Source organism: Halichoerus grypus, chromosome 1 (assembly GCF_964656455.1).
Source record: "Halichoerus grypus chromosome 1, mHalGry1.hap1.1, whole genome shotgun sequence".
Taxonomy (NCBI): domain Eukaryota; kingdom Metazoa; phylum Chordata; class Mammalia; order Carnivora; family Phocidae; genus Halichoerus; species Halichoerus grypus.
Genome location: NC_135712.1, coordinates 164888391 through 164915423, shown reverse-complemented (window position 1 = coordinate 164915423; position 27033 = coordinate 164888391). Strand labels below are relative to the sequence as shown.

The following is a 27033-nucleotide window of genomic DNA, read 5'->3' as shown; positions in this document are numbered from 1 at the left end:
GGCGGTGGCGCTCACCCCAGCTGGTCACCCCAGTCCTTATACACGTGCCACGGCTGTGAGGCAGCACGAGTCTGTGTGTCCCTCCACCACCACGGAGGGCACTCTTCCCGCCTGCGGGGAGCCAGGGGCCGCCATCCATCGGGTCCCAGTCCTCCGTGCAAGGCCCTCAGCAGCACCGTCCACTACTCTGCTGCGAGCCTGTCCCTCAGCCCCTCCGGACAAGAGGCAAAGTGAAGGCCGGTCTGTCTGCCGCCCGGAGTGACCCTGCTGACCCACAGCAAACTCCCAGCGAGGGGGCCTCCGCGGGTGCGTGAGGAGCCTCCACAGCTCCTGCGGTCAAGTCCCCAGGGCAGCCCGGTCCCTGCCCTTCTCAGCATGTGCCCTGTAGCCCAACGGCTTCTATGAGTCGTTCCAGTACCCTCCCAACACACTCCCAATTTTTGCTTAAGCTAAAGACAGCTCAACTTGGTTTCTATTATGACCACACAAATCCTGATGGAGATGGAAACGCAGGAAGTACATCCAAGTATGAATTTACATGCATCCCACCCCTGGCCGACACACACTCCTTCCCCACGACCACCACGCTGTCTGCCTGGTAAAAACTCTACTTGTTCAACCATCACCACCTCCCCATTTAACAAGTCAATCATGCCTTCCAAGTGTGCCCAGAAGACCCCAGCGCCCGGCTCCCCTAGCCGTGCACACTTCAGAGCAAGGACCAAGAAGCGTTTCTGGAGCCCCCAGACCTTGGCAAGTATCCAGAACAGAAAATACCTGTGAATCAAACAGCTTCCTCAGGTTCCTGCCAGAAAGACATCTCCTGACAGCGCTGAAGACAAGATTGAGGAGGATGTGCCAGGAGTTCCAAGAAAACTAGAGGGGAGCCGCTTGAAGGGCCCCCTCAGAGGGCCCAAGGATAAGAACAATGTCAATGTGAGGGCAATGAGGGCTTCTCTACCCCTGGCCTCTCCTTTAAAGAATTCAATCAGTAGCCAGGATAAAGACACAAAAGGCTTGCACAGCAAACCTTCCCACGATGGGAAATGAACAGGAGTGAAAAACATGTTCTGTGATAAAGATCTGGGCCTACAAGGATGGGCCAGGACGTGCTTGAGCCTAACACTGAATTACTCACATCCAAGATGGGGGAAGATGTGGCTCAGCAGCAGCATGTAAAGGAAAAATTGGGGGTTTCATTACTAGCTCAACCCATCAGCAATGGGGGTGGAGTGAGTGCGACCCGTCACAGTATGGACAAAAGTGGTGCAGAGAGAACGTGGCTTTGAGGCCAGGTCTGCTCTCCACATCAGGCAGCACTTCACCCTCTCACCTCCATTTCTCCGTGTGGGAGACAGAACAGCAGCAGCTGAAGAGGGGGCTGGAGGACCGCCTGAAGGTGAGAGTTTAGGGCCAAACCTGTGGTGGCAGGGGTCCTGCCCTTCAGGGCTGGTCTTGCTATCTCTGGAGGGCAGCCTGCAGCCTGGAGCCCACCTTCTGAAGGTTCTTTTTAACCCTGAGCCTGAGATCCCCCTGGCTCCCCTCTCGTAGAATGTGCCCTCCATCCATGAGGTGGGGCTGAGGTGGCCATGTCCATAAGTGACCTTTGCCCCATTGGCCAGGCTGGAAATCTGACCCAGGCTTGGGGCCAACTACTAAGCCAGACTGAGTACGAGATTCAGGTTGACCTCAGAAGTCATGGGGTGGTCACGCCAGGCTGGCTGTGTGGGTTGAGAAGCAGAGAGCGAGAGAAGAGGACGCAGAGACGTGGACCGGCACAGAGCCAGGGGAGGGAGGGCCTGGCTTCCTCACCAGCCCTCCCAGGCAAGGGCTGGCCCTTCCTTCCTGATCCTGCCGTACCCATGACCCTGGGCTCCAGGAGACGCCCCTGGTCCTCCCAGCAAAACTCCCTTCCTTTTGTGCTTCCGCCAGCTCAGGCTGGTTTTTGTTCCTTGCAACTAAAGTCCTGACTGACGCAAATGTCAGCAAGTGGGGTCATGTCTTGGGGAAGGGGTCATGGAAGGTGAAGAAATGTAAAGTGTCAGAGAATGAATTTGGGGAAGCTCGGAATAAAGCTAGAAGAATCAAGTCAACGTCCAGCCTAATGTCAGCCACTCGGGACAGAAGGTGGCCCCCGAGCAGGGACCAGCAAGGCAGAACCACTGGTGAGCGTGGGGACGCCGTGAAGACGTTCCAACCTCACTCCTGGTAGTAGCGGGTCATCTCCAGGACCCCTCCTAGCCAGGGACGAAGGGGACGCTGGGGACAGGCACATGGACAGCAGGCTCTGCCTTTCTCCTCCCCACAGCCCAGCCCAGCGCTCCCGGGACGGGCCACACCGCCTACCCCCCGGCCGGGCTGCAGCGCCACACACCCAGCCGGAACAGGCCTCCCGCCTCCAGATGGTGAGTGCGGGGAGCTCCGCGGCCCAAACTCCCCCGCCACACCCTCGCCTTCCAGATGGCAAAAACGAAGGCCAGAAACGAGTAGCCTCCTGGAGCTTCCGCAGCCAACCCAAGGCAGGGCCAGGCCGAGACTGTCACTCACACCTCACTCAGCCCTCGCCCCGCCCGCACTGGCTGCCCCTCGGCCGAGGCCGCCTCAGAGAAAGAGCATCCAAAAGAGAACCATTCTGCTGGTCACTGTCCCCGGGGCTTATTACTATGTACCCCTATCCTGCATCTCATCGGCTGCTGTCCTCAAAGCCACTGCCGCCGGCTTTCCGTAGCTTTCTTTAGACCACACCATCCCCTCAGAGCCGCCATCACAGAAACATGAAGTGGGGTGACACCTGCAGCCTCCCCAGACATGCCCTCTCTGGGAACCTTCCCATCCCCGTTCCCAGAGACCTGAGTGGGAGGCTTCCCCCGCCCGCCGCCACCCAGCGCTGTGCCGTTGCTCCAGGAAGCCCCGTCCCCGCACCTTCCCTGGCTCAGAGCTGCGGCCCGGCAGGCACCCCGCCCCACGGGAGCCACGCTGACAGCGCGCCGGTGACACCCACCCCGGACGGTGAGGCCAGCCCGGTACCTGGCACAGCACTCGGTAACTGTCCAAGAGGAAGCTCAGGCCCCAGTGACCACCCAGGCCATACCACGCTGGCATAGGAAGGAGCCCGATGAACGGTCCCCAGGGCCATAAAACACATGCTTCTCCACCAACCCCAGCCTTGAAGTTTAGGCCTGGGCCGCTGACACATGTCAGGGAAGCCAAAGCCATTGTACCTGTCCCGGGAAAGCTATGAACTTATTCCACGGCCACTGGCTTTGTTCTCCATCCAGGAATCCCCTAAGAACTCAGGTGGGAATTCAAGGTCCTCAGTCCTAGAAAACCCGCTTAACAGGTCCCCAGCACATCTGACGGGCCAGGGGCCCTCTTGCTGGACTGGGCAGCCAGGCACACTTCACAGAAGGGTCGGGGAGACCATGGTGAGAAGAGCCAGGTCACCCTGTCCAGTGGCACACTTCTCACACAGCAAATATGACCAGGATCAACCAGAAGACCCTCAAAGTCACAGAAACCCTTGCTCCAAGCCAACACTACAGCTTCAGAGACAGCTGTTCTGGGCAGATAGTTCCAAGGGTTTCCGGGGAGCTTCCTCCCCCAACCACCATGGGCTCAGAGACGGAACTTCCCAGTGGAGGGCCCCCCGCCCCGCGCCCATCGAGGGACTCCCCACGGCACTGGCTGAATTCCCTGATCCTAGAAACCAATCTCTGATGCTTAAACCCCCTCTCCTGTGGCCTCTGAGTGCAACCCTCCTGCACGCACCCACCTCCCTGACCAGACCGCGAGCTCCTTCCAGGCTGGAACTGCATCCTACACGCGTGTCTCTGTGGCTCCAGGGCTTTGCGGTGCCCCAGGGCACAGTGCACACTCCGTGAATGGAGGGGTAACTCGGCCCCCAGTTCCTATCAGAGTTAAGTGGCTGTCTGCTGCTGCAGTACTAGCTGAAGTACCATAGTTACTGGATAACCGGTCTCTGCTGGACGAAAACCCCGAGTGCCTCTAGCTTGCCTGACCAGTTTCTAGCATCCTCCCCCTGCACGCAGTAGGCGCCTACCCAGTTTCGTTAAATGAATGAATGAAACAAACGGGATGGAGATGCCTGGCTCCCACACAGGAAGCACAACGGCTCGTCAGCCTTACTGGGACCCCAGGCACCAGCACCCCCTCTCCCAATGCCCAGAGCCCGCCCCCAGCAGTAGGAGAGACTGGATCAGAGCCGGGCGCCAGGCGGGGGTGCTGTCGTGGCGGTGGGGGGCTGCAGGGAAGCCGTGGCATGCGCAGCAGCAGAGCCCCCAGCTGCGCCCAGCATCTCCTCGGGACACGGCACCTGCCTCACTCACTGCCCGTCAGTCTTCAGCAAATGCTGACCGGGGACCTACTGGGTCACAGGCCCCAGAGGTTCACAGAGACACACCATGGGCTTGGGCAGGGATTCCAAACCTCGATGCTAATGCTTCCTTTTATATTTCTCCAGGAGCCCCACTTTTGAAATATTGGGGTTTTTTTAATCAAGCAAACTGTGTTTATTAAGTAAGAATTTAATTTCCTTATTTTCCTTTAATTAAAAAAACATCCCGATCCGCCAATCACAGACTGCCCACCAGCAGGAGCTAATAACCACTCTGACCACTGACTCTACAGGATTCCAGCCCAAAGCAAAGGAACCTGACATTTAACTTCGTCGGTGTGACCTTCTAACAGGTAAATGCAGGATCTTCCTTGATCCTCCTAGAAACAGGATCGCTGAGGAAGACTACTGAAAACAGACCTCGCCTAAACCAACCATGCCTTGTGCAAAGACACTAAGCCCCAGAGAGGTTAAGCGTCTGGTCCAAGGCCGTCAGGCGTGGGAGGCCAGGCCCGGGCGGGTCTCGGTGGCATTCGGGGAAACGGTCCATGCTGCCGCCGCTCCTCCTTTCTCCAAGCGCAGAACCGAGGCTAAGCCCACCTCTCCCGCCACCTCCCTCCTGGCCCTGAGCCGCACGGACAGGGGCATACCTGCTGCCGCTCCGCCGGGGTCAGCGTGGGCGAGATGCCCGCCGGCCTGCCGGCGTCCATGCTGTTCTTGGTCAGTGCCAGCGGCTGCTCCAGGCTGAGGCCGGGCAGGGACGCAAACAGCTGGCCGCCGTGCAGGCTCACGGTGGGGGCCACGGCGCGCTCGATAGGGCTGCGGCTCCGCTCCCGGGGGTCTTTTCGGCAGTCTCCGTTGGCAGTCTTGCTCCTGAAAGAGGGGGAAGAGCGCTCAGACGCGAATACCCGGCATGCCCCGAATGGCGAACGGGATGCCGGCCCCGAGCCCGGTGCTGCACGCTCATGATGTCACAGAGTTCTCCACCGCGCGGGGGATAAAGACTTAGCAGCGTTTCCGTTTCCCAAGGCTCAGGTCAAACAGCTCACCGGGAAGCCGAGGAGCCCCAGTGCTAACCCAGGTCGGCGTGACTCCAAAGCCCCTCGGTGGCCCCCTCCGCCCGGCATCCCCCCCCTCCCCCATCAGAGCCCTTCTATAATAAACTCCACGGGCTCGGGGCCTGGAGAGCTAGCCTGTGTGCTCGGGGCCGGCTCGGCTGGACAAGGATCTGCCATTCAAAAGGATGAAGAGGAAGATGACGCAAAGTCACCAGTCACCTCCTATGGGGTGGATCCTGCTCTGGGCCTCCAGCAGCATGAGCTCTCCAGACCTTCCCGACAGCACAAAGGAGACGTCACAGCTACCTTTCCAGGGGACAGAACCCCCGAGACTCAGGGCAGCGGTGCCGCGGCTGGTAAGGCATGGCATCTGCCGCGGCTCACAGTGCGCAGCTCTACCACCCGGAACACACCAGCCACAGCAGTCGGCTTCAGTGGAGCCCCAGAGACCCCCGCCGCGTGTGCAGCTTCTGGCAGGTGCTGCGGGGAACACGGATGGGGCCGCCAACACTACCCCTCCCCACGACCTTGGTGACCGCGGCTCAAGGCAGCACCCTCTGCGGCATCTGCTAGAGAACGACCGGTTGGGCACAGCCGATCAAAGACCAGGAACGCCGGTTCGGCCCAGCTCCCTCCTGCCCCGTTTATTGCAGGGGTTCCTTCTGCCTCAGGTCTCGGCCCCTTCCATCCACCATGGTCTTTGCTGCCAGCACAATCTTTTTCTCATAACAAATGAGAAGTCTTTTAACTAGAAATGTGGCAGATAAAAATTTCAGTGACTTTTCTTTAAGGAATACAAATTATCCTCAGAGTCCACAAGCAACCATTCTCTTGCCTCGGTGGACAACCTGTTTTATAGCAGAGACGCCTAGGCTCACGCACTAAGAAACCCAGAGAAAGCAAAAGCCACAGCCTGCCTCACTGCCTGAATAAGGTAAAAGGTAAGCTGGAGTTTTATACACACGGGCAGGGGCATGTGTGCGACGGGCACGCCTTCTTCCATCGTAGGCTCACAGGCCCTTGTAGGAAAGAATACAGAGCAGTCCCGTGTCCCCTCTGCCCGTCCCCCCGATGGCAAGGTCTTGGAGAACTACAGACAGCGTAACACCACAGGCCAGCTACGGACACTCAATCGGCCAGCCTGATTCAGATGTCCTGCGTTACTTGTATTCCTCCAGCATGACCTTTCTATAAAGCAGATCAAACCACATCACGCCCTTAGTTACAATTCTCAGTAGCTCAGCACCCCTTCTAGGCCTTTCCTGCTCTGGTCCTGACCACCTTTCTACCCTCACGCCCCCAAGCATGGCGCTCTGCAGTTACAACAGTCTTCTTGCCATTCCTCAAGCAGACGCGCCACTTTCGGCCTCTAACCGTGTGTGTGTGTGTGCTCCCCCCCGCCCCGACACACACAACCCACTCACTGCCAACCGTGCCCGCAGCTTTAGCTGTTGTGCTCTGGATCCCTGAGCGCCCTGTGCACACCTTTCATCAGGAACCCATCACACCACTATTAGCAATGTCTTCATCTCTGCACCCCTGCCCCGACTTCCCCGGGGGCTTCTGGGAGCGCAACAAGCCTGCGCACCCTGCACCCTCCTCGCCCAGCACGCCGCCTCGTGTGGCAGGTGCCCCGGGACCACGAGTGAACACAGAGAAGCAGCACACGGGTGACCGGGGAAGGAAAGGCAGGCACTGTGGCCATGTAACTGAGGACGGGCAGAATCGGGAAGACGTGAGGGCTGGGGAGCCAGCTGCAGGGGTGTTCACGCCCTTCGGACGGGTGCCGAGCCTGGATCAACATGCCACTGGGGGCTAAGCAGAAAGACCCCAGACGCGGCAAGTCTTGCAAGCCCCAAGCTTTGGTTCCGCACGCCATCTCCCGGGCAAGCCACGGGCCCAGTGTCCTCATCCACCTGTGGTCACAGGAGAAAGCCCCTCGGAGGGGTTTCAATGAGGACTGAACAGAGGACAGGCACGAACAGTCGTGCTAGGACAGCGCACGCGAGCAGTGCGCACGGTGGGGCCAAGTCAGCTCTAAGGTAGCGTATTCGCTGCAGGAGGCACAGGGTTTAACTTACAGGTGATTTTTCTCCCTCTCAGCCTCTGGCTGACTCTACAGAATGACTTGAAAGCAGTTAGAGAGTACATTTTCGGCCTATTAAGACGGTCATGCAGGAGTGTGTTCTGGTCACGCAGTTTGACACCACACTGCACACACTCATCCGCACGCCAGCAATTTTCCAAGAATTACAAACCAAATGAATACAAAAAAGCTGAATTTTGAAACCAGCCCGTGTATCATTCCATCTTCCTCCGATGATTCCGAAGACACGACAGGCCCTTCCAGTGAAGGCCTCCGGGGCTGAGGGTCACGCAGCCTCACTGAGGAAGTCCTGCGAGCAGCCTGCCAGCCCAGATGGACATTTCCTGCTAAATGCACGTTTCATCACACTAGGGAAAGGTGACATCATCACAGTCCCCATCCTCAGTATCAGGTTTCCCTCTCAAGTTGGGTAAAATACGTTTGACAAGGTACATAAACTGCCCCCCTGACACAATCGTCCCCTGCCCCCCGCCCGCCAAAATGAGCTTCGTGGAGGCCGCTGAACGGACCGTAGGACTGATGAGCTTCCCAGCCCGAATCCACCTCTGTCCAAAGCAGACTCCAGTTTCTCAAGCAAAGTTAACTGAGCCCCAGTTTCGCGAAGGCCACAGAAAGGGAGACACAGCCCCGCCTTCTCGCAGGCTCGTGACCCAAGGGGCAGCTACAGCGCCGGAGAGCCAGCTCGGGCCCCGGATGGAGGCGGGACGCTGCAGAGTCGAAGGATGAAGAGCCGCCCAGGGCTGGCAGGACGGAGTGGCCGCAAGCTCAGGCAGCACCTGTCTCCATCCAATGTCAAAGTCACCAGCACACACACAGGGCAGCACCCATCCCCCGAGTCTGATGTCCAAGAGGCACTTCAGTATTAGTAGAGTGTGGTGACGTGTATCAACCCAGCGGAGCCTCGAGACAGCCAGACTCGGCCTGGGGACTAGTAAACCACACCACAGGGGAGAGGGATGGCCCAAGGCAGCAGTCCGTTTGGGGAAGGTCCAGTCAATCCCAGTTCAACGGGCTGGCAGGCCGCTCGGCAGGACTTCCTCAGCGAAGCTGCGTGATCTTAGCTGTGTGCTACCACAGCTCTAGAACTGTCTAAAGGCATCCAGCTAACAGGGCAGAGGTGAAGAGAGGCCAGGGCCATACCCACACCCGTGCCCCCAAAGACCTGCTCTGCACCCACACCGCCCCCGGGAGCAGGGGAAGAGGACGTTGGGGAAGCTAACCCGAAAAGCGGTCAACTGCAAGCATGACGCAGCGGGGCCTCACGGATCAGACAAGACACTGACAAACACAGAAAGAAAATGTCTGAAGAACCCTGTGTTCAATTTTAGTAAAATTATACATTACTCACTTTTCCAGCTCATTTTCCTGGTTCCCGGAGCTTAAAGACAGACACTGTTTTCCATGTTTCCCCCTCCTCCAGTGAATCATAGCCCAGGCTCCACAGTCTCCCAGAGAGTCATGTGCTCACGGACAGCAGACAAACCACACGCTTCCCGCCCGGGAGATCCAAGCCGCCCCCGTTCTAGTTAAAGACAAAGTCTGCTCATGAAAAACCAACTGCAGCCCCATCGGGGCCCAAAGGGCTTCCAGGTGCTGGGCGGCTGACTCCCGGCACCCCGACCCCTCGCCGGGAACCCGCACTCACCCTGGGGCGGCACCGCCGCTGCCACTGTTCGAGGACAGGAAGCAGACGGGGGCCCAAACATGGAGAGGTGGTAAAAAGGAGGATGCCTACTGCACGTTCGTCCAGGACAAAGTGTTCCGGGAATGCCCTCTCCGAGCCGAGAAGCCAAGTGTCCGCTGTGTCTGGGGGAAAGCGCCGTGAGACAGCGAAAGAATCCATCCATCACGTGAAAAAAGTGCACTGTGTCCATCTGTATCCTCATTAAAATGAGGTTTTCCTGCCCTTAAACAAACAGGAGCTCGGAGTTGAAAGCAAACCCTTGGGAAGGTATTACTTGCTATTCTGGGGCCTCAGCTGAATTCCATGAACTACTGACAGCTATTCAATAAACCAATATGAGCCTGAAGTCGGCCAGCAGGGGAAGGGCTATGGGCAGAAGACATTTTTGGGGCGCCTGGGTGGCTCAGTTGGTTAAGCGACTGCCTTCGGCTCAGGTCATGATCCTGGAGTCCCTGGATCGAGTCCCGCATCGGGCTCCCTGCTCAGCAGGGAGTCTGCTTCTCCCTCTGACCCTCCCCCCTCTCATGTGCTTGCTCTCTCTCATTCTCTCTCTCTCAAATAAATAAATAAAATCTTTAAAAAAAAAAAAAAGAAGACATTTTAGTAGGTGCTTTCGAGGACACATTCTGGGCCCTGCACCCCCGCCCCCCCACCCATGCTGCAGGTCTCTGGGCCCAGGTGAATGAGGCAGGGCCCAGTCAGTCCCCGCAGGAGCGAACTGAAGGTCTGCCGCAGCCTCCGCGTGCACGACGGTGGGGTGCAGACCCCGAGCAGTGGTGAGGCCCCCCCCGGGGGGGGGGGCCAGGTGCCCGTGAGGGGAGGGTCAGAGCCGAGACATAGGCCTCTCCCTAGCGCAGTCCTCCCGCTCCCCCTTCACTCCTTACTGGAGTGGTCGCCCTCTGGGAACCTACAGGACAGTAACAAACCTTCACTGTCCAGCACAGACAAGAATAACAACATCAGGGGGCGCCTGGGGGGCTCAGTCGGTTAAGTGTCTGCCTTCGGCTCAGGTCATGATCCCAGGGTCCTGGAATCGAGCCCCACATTGGGCTCCCTGCTCAGAGGGGAACCTGCTTCTCCCTCTGCCCCTGCCGCTCCCACCACTCATGCTCGCCCGCACGAGTGCACACGTGTGCTCTCTAATAAATAAAATCTTCAATACTAATAATAATAAAGTCAGTAAAGCATTTTTAATTTTAAAAAGCTTCCTCAGACAACATACTTAATGCCACTGAATGCTACACTTAAAAATAGCTAGAGGGGCGCCTGCCTGGCTCAGTTGGAAGAACATGTGACTCCTGATATCAGGATTGTGAGTTTGAGCCCCACAATGGGTGTAGAGATTACAAAAAAAAATAAACTTTTCTTAAAAATGGCTAGAATGGTACATGGTATGACAAAAAACCTTGACCAGAATTAAAAATAATAATCATTTTTTAAAAACAAAAAGCATCCCACAGCCATTACTTACTGAGTCCCTCGGGTTTAGGATGGGGTAGGTGGTGCTGTCCCAGTTTTACAGAAATGAGGAGCAAGATGGTGAAGATAAACACTTAGCCAAGGATAGAGGTAGAGGCAGGGCATCAGTTAGACATACCGACTGCTCAGCCATGTGCCCCCCAGGCCCCTATGAGAGCCCTTCACCACCTCCTGCCCTGCCCTAGGCTTCCAGGAGGCCTCCCCCCAGCCCCGGACTGCGACAGTGGACGGAACAGTGGGACACGTGCAACGGGACCAGCCCTCCATCGTGTCGGCCTTGCTTTCCCGTCGGCCAGCTCCACGGGATGCTTTGGAGGGCCCCGCACCCCCCATGCTCTGCCCTCTCCCAGCACCCCGTGCAGGGCTGGGCATACGGTGGACGTTTAACTCTTCACTGAATCACTGAATAAGTGAATTACTGAAGTACCTACATTATGTGCGCATCCAGTGAACAGCATCTGTGGTGAATGAGAAAGGAATTAAGGAAATTTCAGAGGCAATTCCCAGCAAGAGAGACTTTCTGAAAAAGCAGAATTTAGGGAGTATTTAAATATTGAGAATAAACAGTAGTGAAATGTTTTCTCCCTGTAACTACCTCCCCCATTTTTTGTCCTCCCACCCCCCCAAATGTCCCCTAGGTCATCAAACAACACCCCGCTTTCTCCTGGTCAGCAGGGTAATTCAAGGCTTCCTGAAAAGCAAGAGGGCACTTGGGTGTGTCCCCAAGACACCCTGTCAAGCCTGTCACTCCTTGGTACCAACTACAGACAGGAAGCAGAGTGGTGGTGACACCACCAGGACACCGTGGTGCAGAAGGAAGGCAGAGACCCCCTCCTGGGTTCAAGATGATGAGCTGTGTGTCACAGGCAGGAAAAGCTGGGAAATACTGGCATTCACAGTGCCCCAAAGACACAGAAAAATCTGGGGCCTTTGCTTCAATCACAAACATGTGCTGGTCAGCAGTGGAAAGGGGACAGAGACTGCCTTTGACTTTAACTGTGGGGAGACACTGTGTTGCATGTGACCATTATCATCACTTAACAATAAGAAAAAAGCCAGAGCCCTACCACCATCAAAGGTCCAAAGGGACCCAACCTGTGTGTGAAGGGCACTGCAGTCGGTGAATTACGCTGTTGCACATCTATCCACCCACAAAACTGTGTTCCCCATGAGCTCCCCACAAAGGTACCATCCCTCTTCTGCTAGCTCAGATTTCAAAAAGCAACTACATGGAACCAAGCCACACACCTATTTGCTCTATCGCATGACATGTGCGACCTACAGTCCCGGTGAGAAGCGTGTACCACTGCAATGCTGCCCTTAGGAAGTAGTGTCCAAAAATATAATGCACTCAAAGTTAGGGAATTCCTCCATTTACCTTGATTATCTTTATTATTGTGAACTATCATTTATTGAATGTTACACGCCAGATATTCTAGACCTTACTGTCTTATTAAACCCCTCACTACACTGCAAAGTAAGTATCACCCCCATTTTATAGATGAGTAAACTGAGGTTCAGAGAAGTTAAGTAGCTCATCTAAAGTTGCAAAACCAGTACAGTACAAGGATTCTAATGTCTAATGTCTATGTGACTGGCTCCAAAGCCTTTCCTTTGCACCTTTCCCTCTCAAGAGAGGGGGAGAGCAGCAGGGAAAATGACAAAGACCTATGTACCCACCACCCAGGACTGACAAATGAAATCACACATGGTGTTCGCTTCTGACCTTTTCTTTCCTCTTACGGGAAATGCTGGTAGCAATCAATGCAGCAGAACATGGCAGACGTGCCTGAAGCCCTTCCTTCGTGCTCCCCCTACCCCAGCTCACACCCCCTCTTCATCTCCAGATGCACCGCTGTCCTGTATTTGGGGGAGTCTTCCTATCTGTGCTTATGAACTCTCACCACAGAGGAGTCTGTCTACAAATACTATGCGGCACATTTTAAATTTACACTATGGTCTCACACTATACGGACTGCCTTACAACCATCCTCTCCTCCCTCGCGTGGTTTTGGGGCTCTACCCATGTCCTGACCTACAGATCTAGTCATGTACCTGCCGTGTGGGATTACTTCACATCTTCACAGGAAGACACCGTAACGGATTTACCTGTTCCTCTACCGATGGGCACCCGGACCATCATCTCTGGTTTGTCCTTGTTATAATAACCCCACGGTGCTTCCGTCCTTTCCGTCCTGGCAACAGGGTTTTCTGGGTACCTCTCAGGTAGGTATTTAGAAGTATGCCACTGGGTTGCAGAGCTCACCACCCTCTAGACTTCAACGGATGTTACCAAAACCCTTTATGACGTAGCTGTCCACTCTGCACCGGCTTAGCCAGCGCTGCGTCACCGGCCCTGGCGACGTGCGTCCTCCATGATGTCCGGCTTTGGCGGCCTGTGGATTTCTGCCATTCTTGTGGCGTGGAGTCATTCCTCCTTGGTATTTTAACTTGCATTTCTCCAGTTACCAGAGCAGTTGAGCATATTTTCATACATCTATTGGTCATTCTATTTCCCACTATAAATTGCTTTTAATTTGTTATGGGTTGAATTGTGTTTCCCCTAAAAGATGTTGAAGTCCTAACCCCTAGGACCTGTAAATGTAATTTCATTTGGAAAGAGTCTTTGCAGATAATCAAGTTAAGATGAGGTCATGAGGGTGGGCCCTAATCCAATAGGACTGGCGTCCTTATAAAAAGGGGGAAATTTGAACAAAATGGCAGAGGGGAAACAACGTGAAGAGGTAGGGAGAATGCCATCTACAAGCCAAGGAATGCTTGAGGCCACAAGAAGTTAGGAGAGAGGCAAGAACAGATCCACACTCAGAGCTCTCAAGAAGACACCAACCCCGCTGACACCTGATCCGGGACTTTTAGTCTCCAGGACTGGGAGACAATCTATTTCTCCTGTTTGGGCCCTCTACTTTGTGGTACTTTGTCAGGGCATTCCTGGGAAACCAATACAATTTCCATGGCTTTTCCCCACCATTGTTTTATACTTCTTTAGATATTTTCCACAATCATGGTTTTTTCTGCTTTATCTGTAATTAACACACCCTGCCCCCCTGCGGATGCACGAATGTCTTCAAGCTTCATTTTCAAAGAGGCTCCTAAGATCCACTGGACCTTGTCATGCATGCCTGTCATTAGGAGGCATATTTAATGAGCACCAAGAAATGACAACACAAGTTGAGACAGTGTGTGTGAGGCCAGGCCTGCCAGGGAGAAGCTGGAGGGTTAAGCTGTTCCCACTTCACTTCCAAGAGCAATTCAGGAAGCCAGGAAAAGGCATCCCCAGCTGCCCCCACAAAAAAGAGGGAAGACGCCTGTCAGCCAAGTTATAATCCAAAACCTTCTGACTCAGTAACATTTTGGACAGATGACAGCAAATGACCCACCAGATCTTTCCATCATTCCTGCACTGATGGGCCCATCAATAACCAACCCCTCAAGCCCCTGGGCCAACTGTGAGTACTGTCCCCCTTCCTGCAACAGTGCGTGCTTGCGCAAGCTGTCTAGGGCGCTCACCACCATGCCCTTGGAACACGGAGGGAACCGGAGCTGAGAGGTGGAGCCATCACCCAAGGTCACGAGGCAGGTAGGTGGTGAGGCAGGGACTCAAATGAGGCCAACCCTTCCTCTTCTGCAGAAACAGCCTGCAGGGGCTTCAGAAACAGCACATTTCTCTAGGGCAGGGAAAGGGGGTAGAGATCACAAATAGTGTGTAGTGTAAGAGGAAATATGTATCTAAGTGACATTTCCGCCGTTACTGACTTGGACTCTGTCTCTATAATTGCGTCAAGGGTTTCCAATCAAAGCCTTCCCAGGAGTGAGAGGCACTAAATTAGTATAAGGACATCTCTGCATACTCTCCAGCCTTCAAGATTCCTCAGATTTCCCTCCATTCCTCCCTCAGGCCAGCCGTCATGACCGTTCTGGGAACTCCTGCCCTTCTTTCTGCAGGAGACCGGAAGGAACTCCAGGGGAAAGCGGGTCTCTCCTTAAGCACAATTACTATGCAGATCTGCACACACACACAAGGGACCCCAGGGCAGCCAGGAAACCTGACTGACGTCACCTGGAGCCACAGGGTTGCGCGTACCTAGCACAACCACTTAAGTAAAGCTTCGAGATAAAACTGAAATGTAAGCCTTAAGAGAGAATACATTTTTCAACTATTTTAGTTAGAAACCTGTCTCAGGGGCACCTGGGTGACTCAGTCATTAAGCCTCTGCCTTCGGCTCAGGTCATGGTCCCAGAGTCCTGGGATACAGCCCCGCATCGGGCTCCCTGCTCAGCGAGAAGCCTGCTTCTCCCTCTCCCACTCCCCCTGCTTGTGTTCCCTCTCTCGCTGTGTCTCTGTCAAATAAATAAAATCTTAAAAAAAAAAAAAAAAAGAAACCTGTCTGAAACATCCCACGACTTCTTTCCTTTCTTGGTGACTCAGGATCTTCATTCAGCATAAACACGGCTCTAGGATATGACGGAGCAGGCCCCTGTGACAGGCCTGGCCCAAGTAGTCTCAGGCTGCTCGGCCACGTGCATTCTTGGGTCAGCGACGACAGGGTCACTCCTGGAGAAGCCACCATCACTGCTCGTCACCCTGCTCCTCACGGTGGGCCAAGAAACCAGGCAACTAGGTATGCCAGAGCAGTGTGTAAAGGAAGAGTAGACAGGCTCCCTTCCCCGTCTCCCACTCCTGCACAAAGGAAGAACTTTCCAGGGCTGTCACCCACAGGAGGCAAGACTCCCAGCAGCGCCGGTGGGCAGGGCAAAGCTCTTGCCGGGAGACTCAAGCCAGTTTCCAAATAGCTCAACCCCATGTAAATAAGGCACTGGTTTTCTTTGACCAGACCTGTCTGCACATGTTTTCCATCATCAGCTGAGACACAAGGAAAAACTAACGTTTGAGAAAAGAGGTCAACCTGACAACATGACTTGTAGAGCATCTCATCCAGGCCCCTCCCCCCCACCCCCCATGGTTGGCAATGACCACCGCCAAGGCAGCAGGCCTCCACATGTGGGCCGGGGCCCCGGGGTCCACGCGCACAGCAAGCGCCGCTCACCCCGCGGACGGCCCACACGGCCCACAAGTGCACACTCGTGGAGTTTTCGTGTGAATGGAGGTGTGGCTGAGACTCATAAAATATAAATTAATTTAAAATTCCTACTGCTGGGACGCCTGGGTGGCTCAGTTGTTAAGCGTCTGCCTTCGGCTCAGGTCGATCTCAGGGTCCTGGGATCAAGCCCCGCATCGGGCTCCCTGTTCTGCGGGAAGCCTGCTTCTCCTTCTCCCACTCCCCCTGCTTGTGTTCCCTCTCTTGCTGTCTCTCTCTCTCTGTCAAATAAATACATAAAATCTTAAAAAAAAAAAAAAAAATTCCTACTGCTACTAAACTGGTAGGAGCTTTTGTCATTATGTATTCTCTCGATGAAAGATATTTTAAAAATACAACCACTATCATATTTTTGTCATTAAGCAGAGTCCTTGTACCAGAGACAGGATGGAAAACATTATGTCGTCCCTTCTGTAACTGAGCTACAATGTCTGAGGTGGACAAAAGCCTAGAAAAGACCATCTACCTCCCTTCACAACAACAGAGGCATCAATATGGTGCTATTCTGCCCTGCTGTCCTCATTTAGGGAATGCTTGGGTCAGCTGGGGCCAGGACGGGTGAACGAGGGGGAGCAAAGGGACCTGCCCACCGAGACTGTCCAGTGCCAGTGCGGGCTTTGCTGGGGTCAACCCAGAGGCTCAGCTCTCCCTGCTGCTTCCCCCCCCCCCCGCCCCCCAGTCTGATTCTAAGATCCACAGGTGATACCTTCCTTGTGCTAGAAAAGTGGTGTGTGACCCGTTGCTTTACGCACCCTCCTCAGGAAGGTGGAGGATGGAAGCACCCCTCCCCCTTGCTTAGCTATCCACTGGTCTGAGACCCAGAGAGAAGAAAGGTCCCTCTAGACACACTTAGGATGAAACAAACTTGGGAAAGTGACTTCCACGCACAGCACGCTGCTCAGAAGACTCCATCAGTCGGTGTCTAGACCAGTGCCTGGCACACAGTGACTAACTTCCCAATGAACCAACCAAAGAGCACATGAATTCTTAGGAAAAACCAGCACTAACTGGCCTGAACAAGGCAGAGGAGCGCACGAAGCTGGTGACCCGAGCAGCACTGACACAGGGGGACCTGGAGAGCCCACTGCAGCCATCGCAAACCCCCCCAGAAAGGACTGGTCTGAAAACACCTTCCATCGTTATTCCTGCCTCCCTTCTTCTGGGTTGGTACCGAGCCATCCTTCATAACTCATTCAAGTTCTTCAGAAGGCTTACTCTTAGTGTTTACTCTGCATTTTGCTGCAAATCGTTGGAAAACATTATAAAGCCATTTAGCAAAAAGAGTGGACGTTTTGTCCTGCTCAAAGGAAGGAAGCTTCATGGTAAGACGGCCGGGAATAAAGGAGAGAGTGAGGAATCAAAGCATCCCTAAGACGGCCATACGGCTACTTTTTATTTTAACTGAAGTATAGCTGATGCACAATGTTACATTAGTTTCACGTGTACCACATAGTGATCCCACATGTCTATATGTTCTTCGCTACTGACCACAAGTGTAACTCCCAGCGGTCATCACACAACCCTATTACAGTACCACTACGTTCCCTGTGCTGTGCCTTCCACCCCCATGACTCATTCATTCCATAACTGGGGGGTGGCTACTTCTTAAACACTTCCGGGGATGGGCACTTACCTCCTCTTCAGGCATTTCACTCTACAACTGAAGAGCTTCAATGAAAGGTTCTTCCTCACAATGAATGAAATCTGCTTTCCAGTATGATTCTTTGGTCAAAGGTTCAAACTTTTGGGAAGCCTTTCGAAAAACTCAATGAAGTCTCTTTCCTCTTCTAACTCCTAGAAAACTGCTATGTCAGTCCTGCCATGCCCAGATTTCTCTTCACCAGAGAATTACTCCGAATTGTACCGGACCCCTTACCATCCTGACACCCACCTCCACATGCCCTACAAATGAACATTCATCTGTAAGTGTGGTGCCCAGAACTAAAGGTAATACTCCAGATATGATCTAACGCAGAGCACATGGGAAAAGATAACTCCCTTCAACTTATGGTAGCATATTTCTGAACCAAACATCAGGACATAAGGTCTAATAAGTAAGAACTAAGGTCAACAGAATAGAACAGTCAAAATCAGGATGATTTCAACACTCTCAGTCATCTAGAACTACACTTTTAACAGCATTACCCAAGATGCCAACAGTTATTTCAGCACCTGGGTCACTGAGTAAGCGTGTGGTCTTCTAAGTGCCTCCTACTCTTTTTATTTTCTTTCAGCTCGGCTATCTGTGTGACCCCACCTTGGCAAGGATTACAAATGAGTGACCAGCCATATTTGCATCACGTGTGCGTGCACACGGGAGATACACGGGCCAATGTGTGCCTACGGGTTTGCCGCAGCTCCCTCCTCCCCTATGCGCACCCACAGTCACCTTCCTGCACCTGACGCTGGCAGCAACCAGTTCCAAATGATTTCCTGACTTCTTGATATGAGAGGATAACCTCTAATACAGTACATTTATTCAACACCAAACAAAAATTGGCCAGTTTTTCTCTCAAAACCACCCACCTGCCCTGACTGACATCAGAAACTTTTGGCTAAATTACTGAGTTAAATTGCTATATAACTAGACTAAAAAGTTTGAAAATTTAAGTATGGCATACGTAAAGTGATTAAATATTCATCTAATAAAATATAATGAGGGATCTACCCAATATTCTTTAAAATAGTAGTAGCAAAGAACCTCAAAGACCTTTTCTCTGAGAGTAAATTATGTAGTGCATTAATGCTAGGCATTTAGTGCATTAATTCCCTCTGAGCATCCAGACAGTCTGAACCCCATCTTTCAAAGACTAGAGGAAAAGTTGGCCCTTTTTTTTTTTTTCACACAGATTATATGATAGGAACAAGATGTGAATTAATGATTATTTTGAGGACCCGCAGGTGCTTGGAAAAGGCTATTACAATTGATAGGCAAATCACACATCAATCTCTATTCTTAAAGCAAAGTTCCCAAAGGACTAAAAAAAAAAAAAAACACAGATGGACTATTTCATTTTTCTCTGAGTTATAAAGTTGCATTTCCTTACAAATAATTCTCATTTGCAAACTTCATGGACTTCAGAATTAAGCTGTCCACTTGGTTCTATTGTAACATCACGAACATCTAAAAGCCATTCCCTGGCTACTAAAATCATGTCTGTATCCCAAACCTGAAACCTGGAAAAAAAAAAAAAAAGTGGGAGGGTGGGGGGAGGAACCTCAGGGAACCTGGTGATTCTGTTCAACACTGAGGTGGCATTTTCCCCAAACTCTTGAGTTGATGATTCTAGAACACCTTTGGAGAATCCAGAGGACCACCATTCCCTAGTACCCCAATGACATAACCCCTCTCCTTTTCTTGGGGAGTACAAAACCAAATGGTAATCATTAAACCTAACTACCCTTTAAATTACAATCATCACCCCCAAGAGTCATCACACTGTGACTCTCTAGTATTAGGCACCGAATATCATATCCCCAGGGAGCTGGACTTCAGCTATCTTCCAAACCGTTTACCTCCTCCTTATATACCGCTCATCCCAGCTGAGTATGGAACACATAATAGAGTCATTATTGTTTATTCAAGTGAACTGAAGTTAATCATTAGTTTTGAGAAGATTAGTTTTTTACTGTGGTAAAATACACATAAAATTCACCATTTTAGTCATTTTTAAGTATGCCACTGAGTGGCATTAAATATATTCATACTGCTGTGCAACCATCACCACCATCTACCTCCAGAATGCTTTCATCTTCCCAAACTGCAACTCTGTCCCCATTAAACACAAACTCCCCATTCCCCTCCCCCTTCGCCTGACAACCACCGTCCTACTTTCCTTCTCTATGAATTTGACTCCTCACATAAATGGAATCATATGCTATTTGTCCTTTTGTGACTAGCACATTTCACTTGGCAAATGTCTTCAAGGTTCGTCTGTGTTGTAGTGTGTCAGAACTCTGTCCCCTTTTTTAAGGCTGAATAATATTCCATTATGCACATACATATTTTGTTTATCTGTTCTTCCAGTGATGGACATTTGGGTTGTTTCCACCTGCTGGTTATTGTGAATAATGCTGCTATGAACATGGGTGTGCAAATAATAGTTTGAGTCTCCGCTTTCAATTCTTTGGGGCACATACAGGTAAAGTGGACTTGCTGGATCATATGGTAATTCTATACTAAATTTTTAGTCCTTACAAGTTTTGATAAATCATCTACATGTTTGTCCCTCTCTACTATAGAAAAATAAAAGGTTTCCAAAAGGATAGTTCTGGCCCACAACAACAACAACAAAAATTCAAGTCTTGGTAACCACAGTCCAAGTGGTCCATGAGAGAAATGTTCATGAGTAATGTAAATATTTGAAATAAAAGTAAGTAAACAAAGAACATCCATCACCCAGCTCACTAAATTCAGCAAACTCAGGCACACACAGGGACGGCAGTCAATGATGCTGTAATCACCAGTGAGCATTCTGGAGACTCACAAGCCACATATTTGTGGTTCTCATTTCTCACTATGGGCCTTTAAAAATTACTTCAAGTCATCCAAGGATGGCTAATGTTAATAATAGTAATAACTACCACTTGTAGAACATTAAGCGTACTGTTTTACAAAGTGTTTTGCACATATATTATCGTTAACAGATCTTCTTCATCAGTCTGCAACTCCTCTGTACTGCCCAGAAAATGTGTTTCTCCAGTGACGAAACTAAAACCCCGTGTGCCTACCTGTGCGGGCAGGTGAGGGCCCCTGGACGCCCAGCCCTCAGGTAGGCAGTCACCTTGCTCCGTTTTAACCTGAGCTTCGATTCAGAGCAAGGAGGGGCGGGGAGGGTTGGGGGTGGGAGGCCGCTCCGTGGAGTTATCTGACAAGTTACTGAGAGATTAAACAAAAGCACTCATTTTCTATTAAATGTGAAGGATCTCTCCATCACTAATTGATCCAACTTACAGAGAGGGGACTCAAGTAAAATTTCCACGGAGGGAAGTGGTCAAGTAGCTGAGGTCAAAACCTCCAGACTGCAATTGTGGCCAAGGGCTTTTATTTCCCTTGTAATTTTCTTTAAGAATAAATGTTAAACCTAAAACATACCCCCTTTTGGAGGCGATCCTGGCAGCTGAAATGAGTAGGAAGAAAAAGCACCCAGTACTCCCTGAATCAGCAGCCACTCAAACTATGCGCCATTGTCTTTAGGCGGTCACATGATAACCCGGCCTGGCAAGAACATGTCAGCCATCACCTGGAGCCCGGTTACTTCCAGTCCACTAAGGCCACAATTACGAGTGTGCGTTAACCCTTCCAGCTCACACGTGTCATCGGGGGCCAGCACAGCAGCCCCGTGGACAGCCCTCTCCCTGCGGCCAGGCCCCTCTCCGGAGCAGCGCGGTGGGGGGGACATGGCTCTGATTGGGACACTGTGCCATCTGGTGAGGGGAGAGGGCTGGGCAGGAACACCACTGCTGTCCCTTCTGAGCAGAGTCAACTCTACCTCTCCCAGTACTCGCTGCCTCATAGTTTAAATTAATTACAGCTGAAAATACAGGGTTGCCATCTGGTTTGAAAAAGCAAGGATAAGGGAATAAAATGAAAGGGTTTTTGGTACTAACCTCACTTTAATCATTGCCAAAGAGCATGAAGACAGCCCAGCGTCCTCCCACAAGAAAGCCTTGGGCCTCACAAACTTGGCAAGCAGGCCCAGGCACAAAAGTGGGTAGGCAGAACGCCTGTCAGAATAAGAGTCCCCGTCGGCGAGGAGAGCTGCAAGGTAAGGGGGCCTGCCCGCCCCCACGCTGCAAGCAAAGTTTCCTGCGGGTCCTGGGATAGATTGGTAACTCCTGGGAGGGTTTATTTACACACGTGTCTTGCCAAAATGTTACATGCATCATTACAGTTCCATTTTGTGCGCACATAGATCTGCTGTCAGAATTACAGCATGCGATTTCCTCTTTCTTTGTTTCTCTGTCTTCCATAACATAAGGCTTTTTTATAAAACTCTAAATAAGGCTAAACAAAACACAGGAGAGGAAGGTTGCTGGAGAAGGGAGCCAGCTCTGACGGAGCCACGGCACCCTCGCATCTGGCCCCTCACTGAAGGAATGTCAAAAATCCTCGCTTTTCCTCCACTGCAGCCCCAACTAGTCTCACTTGTCTTGTAGGAAGCGACTTCCTCTGCTTTCCTCCCACCAGCAGAATCCTGGATGAGAGGCTCTTTTCTATTAGGACTCGGTCTGCAGAGAACTGCGGGCTGTGGGCACCGGGAAGGCAAAGGGACCACCACAGTCCTTGCTTTGTCTTGACGGGCTTTCGGTGGGTGCAAAAACTGCCACGTCTGCAGCTTTCTCAGGCAACCGCACCCCAGCGTCAAGGGGCCCATCAAGGCAGGGCATCAAGCCAGATTTTCAACCCAATCTAAATCTTCTCCTGCCCACCACCTGAGTTTTTTCCCCCGACCCAGGTGAGTTTTGCAAACAAAACCTGCATGTACCCGAATGGCTTTCAGAATGGGAATCCCCCCCGAGGCACAATGGTGTTGACTGGAATAAACTCTCATCAATAGGCTGTGGTCATTCATAAACCACAGATCAGAATGCTAACAGAGAAGGCAAAAGTGGATTATGAAGATAAGCATTTCTGTTCTAGGGAAAAACACTTCTTCAACCCAAAAATGATTCGAAAGTTGTCTTCCAAATCCTGCCCTGACAGAATCATTGTCTATAGCAACAGTGTCCATAACATTCAGAATCTCAGGAGTGTAACTTTCGAGTAAATGGTACATCTGTCAAACCACAGGAAACATCTGGTAAAATGGTTAAATAAAAACAGAATCTAAACTTTTGATTTCAGAGCTTACTTATGGTACCCAATAAGAGGCTATTAAAACAAATACCAAAAGCACTCTGGCCACGCACAGTGCTCAGCGATAGTGGAAAATGTCCTTGAGGGGAAGGGAAGGAGAAAGCAGACAAGTCAGGAAAGGCAGGCGATGACCGCTCCTCACAGGGCTCTGTCCTGCGCATCCCCAGGCGCAGCCAAGTCCCCTCCCCTAACCAGGACCGACTCCGTCCCTGCACACCCACATCCCCCACGCCACCAACAAAGAGGCACTTGGGAAATGCTGGATAAAATGAACTAATGAAGTAATACACAAACAACAGGCTCTTCTCCATCCCACAGCAAACATGTATTAAGTAGAGACAATCATCCTACCATCAAAACACAGCAGATGTGTTACAAGGTACTCACCAACACATTTCAGTCCCTCCTAGGACACTTTAGAAGACTCTTCCATTAAAGAAAAGATTGAATGATTCAACCACTTCCAAATTTTTTTTAAAAATCTGTATTTCAAAAAAACAGTAATGCTGAAAAGCAAATGGCAAACTAGGAAAACAGTTATTTTCCTACACATCTGATGAAGGATCCTTGACATGAAGAGTTGTAACACAGTAAGAGAAAGAAGATGAATGCCCTACTTAAAAAAGAGAGAGAGAGTGAAAGATACAAAGTCAAAAAGAAGAAATCCAAGGGCGCCTGGGTGGCTCAGATGGTTAAGCGTCTGCCTTCGGCTCAGGTCATGATCTCAGGGTCCTGGGATCGAGTCCCACATCGGGCTCCCTGCTCCTTGGGAGTCTGCTTCTCCCTCTGCCTCTCTCTCTCTCTCTCTCTGTCTCTCATGAATAAATAAATAAAATCTTTAAAAAAAAAAAAAAAAGAAGAAGAAATCCAAATGGCCAATAAGCATGTAAAAAGATCATTCAAGTTCCCTAGTAGCAGAGATGGAAAAAAAGGCAAGTTACTCCAATGATTCCCCTATGAATCTTGCAAAAATCAAATACATGGTAATAGTCACTTTGTGATGATGCAGGGAGACAGGCACATGCATACAGTTACTAGTGGGAATGTAAATCAGAGGGCCTACCAGAGACCAAGTGGGCAGAAGCTGCCCTCAGACCCAGAAATCCCACTTCTAGAAAAATGGGAAATATGACATACGAACAAGGATGGATATACACACATCATCCCAGAAGTTTTGCAAATAACAGTGAAACACTGCAAACAACCCAAATAATATCTGCATTTGTCAACAAGTTCTTTTGGTGACAAGCAACATAAAACAAGGCTAGCTAGTTGAAGGAAAAAAAGGGGGGAATTTACTGGAAAGATACTGTGCTACACTTCTTGGAAATGAAAGAAGAGTCAAACAACCAATCCTGGAAAAGGACAAAAATGAGGCAGCCCCATGACCTCAGCAGCAGGAGGTAGAGGGAGCGCCATACTCCTATGAGCCGTCCACGGCTGCTGCCAAGCCTGGAGGGCGCCTGCCCTCTCCCAGCACCGCGGCAAGACGCTTGGCTGGGAGGCGCCATGGCCAACAGCTCCAGGTATTAGCACTCAGTCCCCTTCCCAGGTCCTACACATATACCCGAACCCAATCTCAGCGCCATTGAAGAGTTACTGACATCAAGTGTTAAAAATTCTGAGACTGTTTTTATTAGACACCACACATGCTGCCGAAAATTAGAAGACACGCCCCCCCACCCCCACCTCACCCCACCACTCCCCAAGGCACCAGTTTTCAGTCAAAAGACTTCACCTGAGCTTCAAATGAATTCTTTCTCAGTAAGAAATTGGGGATCTTATAGGAAAGCATCTACTGAGGTTTTGTTTGAGTTTTGTAGGTTTGGGAAGAAAAGGAGCAGAGAATATTCCATCTTTGCCAGGAATAAGTGAAGGTACTGTTGTTTTTTGTTTTGTTTTAAGTAAAACTGTTGGAATTACAGGCTAGAAATAGAAATGAGCCTTTGGGGCATTAGTAATAAAAATCTATGAAAAGGATGGGGCGCCTGGGTGGCTCAGTCGTTAGGCATCTGCCTTCGGCTCAGGTCATGGTCCCAGGGTCCTGGGATGGAGCCCTGCATCGGGCTCCCTGCTGAGCGGGGAGCCTGCTTCTCCCTCTCCCACTCCCCCTGCTCGCATTCCCTTTCTCACAGTCTCTCTCTCTGTCAAATAAATAAATAAAATCTTTAAAAAAAAAAAAAATCTATGAAAAGGTGAGTTAAGCTATCTTAGAGCAGGCATGAAAATTTTTAATTTGTTCCATAAATCTCAGCTGTCTTGTGTTCCAGATCCTTTGCCTCCTCCTCACCATGACTTCTCTCTCTTTCCCTCGTCCCCAGATTGAGCTCTCACTTCCCACCACATAACAACCACAAACATAGCCTGAATACTGCCTTTATGTATCATGTACAATGCCACCCTTCCCAAGGTTCACAGACAAACCAACTCCCTGCCAGGGGTCCCATTGGTATCCCAAGGGAGACCTCACAGGGCACTGGCACTTGTCCCTGTCCAGGTCCCCTTTCCTTTAGCCACCAGAATGCCATCACCATCCACCCCCACAAAATGGGAAAAATCTATTCTAAATCAAATGCAAAGTATGTTGTGTAACTGAATCCCCAATTAAAGAGAAAACATCTATAAAGAACATTACTGAATGTGAATATATTAGTATATTAGATCATATCATTGTTAAAACATAGATACAAGGGAAAACAAATTTGGCAAAATATTAAAAACTGGTGAAGCTAAGTGATGGGTACTCATTGAACTAGTTGTTCAATGTTTCTGTAGATCTGAACTTTTTCCAAAATAAAAAATTGGGGCAGGGGATGGTAGAGGGAGAGAAGGATGACAGGTCAGATTATCACCAAATTTGGATGGTACGTCTAGAATGATCTAACCAAGTGTAGGCGAAGTGGGATGTGACACAGTCTTATAGAAGAGCTGACACAGGGATATGGGGAGGAACAGGGTGATGGAGAGGTCATGCCATACACATTAAGATGCTATGGACAATGAAAATGTTAGTTTCAAATATTAGCCCCAAAATGGAAATCGTGAGGCAGGTTGGACAATCCAAACTGACCGCCCTGAATTGTCAAAGAGCTGCTTCCCACGCTGTGTAGCTTGTCTAAAGGTATAAAATAGCAGGAATTTAAATAAATTCTTTTAAATTTTAACCACAGTTAAGGAAGAGTTCAATGATCGACAGTCCAAGAAGGCCATCTACAGAAGTAAGTGGGAAAAGGGAGTTTGGGACAGATCACCAAAATCCCTGAAAGTCACCCTAAAGAACTTGGATTTTATCTTGTTGTCAAAAAGGAGCCAGAACCAACTCCCCCCCGCCCCAGTAAACTTTGCCATGTCCTTCAAATAAGCTCTCAAGATTACCTGCTGACTACGGCACTGTGCAGCCATCAGCCTCTTTCAACGAGGTCTCCTTTCCCCAGCTTTATCCATGTTTCACCCTTAGCTCCTAGACAGTGCTGCTTCCATCAGCTGCTCTAACTTGCTCTAAAGCTAAACGCCTACCGCAAAATGATGCAGGATCGTTCAAAACCAACACACAGGGAACTAGGGCTGTTAGTGATGCCAGCCCGAAGCTATCACACACAAATAAAACAAACACAACGAACCTGTTAGAATAGCCAATAAACACTTTGGCTTTGAGGAGTTTCTTTTCAGGTAGATTTGAAAAAACACCAAAAGTAGTAAACACTTGGGCACATATTTGTTTGCTTTTCTAGTAGGAACAAATCTACTCTTTGAGTTGATTTCCACCCGCTGAAGAAATGTCTGGCCATCCTTCTGAACTGTGAGGTGCGCCCAGCTGGAGTGAACTTCTCGTTTCCGTATACCTTACATCATGTACACACTGGCATCAGAGCACGATGCATAAGAAGAAATATAAATAGAGCAGTGGGAAAAAAACACATTTCATTCATACAATAAACTCTGAAGGCTTATTACTCAGCATCAACATCAGGAAAAGATCATTTGATCCAAAACAAGCATCACAAGCAGGGCTAGTGATTCAGATTGTAAACTGTGCATTTGCCCAGGTACTAGGGGTTTGCGTTTTCCCGTCTTGGGGGAGCAAGGGACAGACAGGGAAAGGAAGGCAGTGGAGGTAGTGATGGTGGGGTTCTCTCTGTTCCAGCATGCTCCCTGAACTAAACATCAAGGCTCCAAGGAAAGCACGGAAGCACAGTAAGTGGTGCCACACGGGGTTTATTACATATCTGAAAGCAATTCTTAAAAATCTTTCCCAAAGGGAAGAGAGTTCCGACAGTACTCTCATAGTGACTTGTTTTTCAATCAAACACTTACTTAGCACCTACCAGGTGTTGGGCATGGTGCTGTGTGTTAGTGGGACAGACATGAGTAAGAC

General features: G+C 50.7%; 1 protein-coding gene across 7 annotated transcripts in view; it reads right to left on the bottom strand.

Annotated features, from left to right (window-relative positions):
• Positions 1-27033, bottom strand: part of VGLL4 (vestigial like family member 4) — a 186672-nt gene that overhangs the window by 3365 nt on the left and 156274 nt on the right. For 5 of the 7 annotated variants that reach the window (XM_036101322.2, XM_036101332.2, XM_036101352.2 and 2 more), the window contains one exon: positions 5005-5227. In XM_036101322.2, the coding sequence (XP_035957215.1) occupies positions 5005-5227 (223 nt within the window). Of the gene's footprint in view, positions 1-5004; positions 5228-8867; positions 9128-21409; positions 21484-27033 lie in introns of those variants that run through there. The other 2 variants (XM_078075025.1, XM_036101361.2) reach the window with 2 other exon arrangements.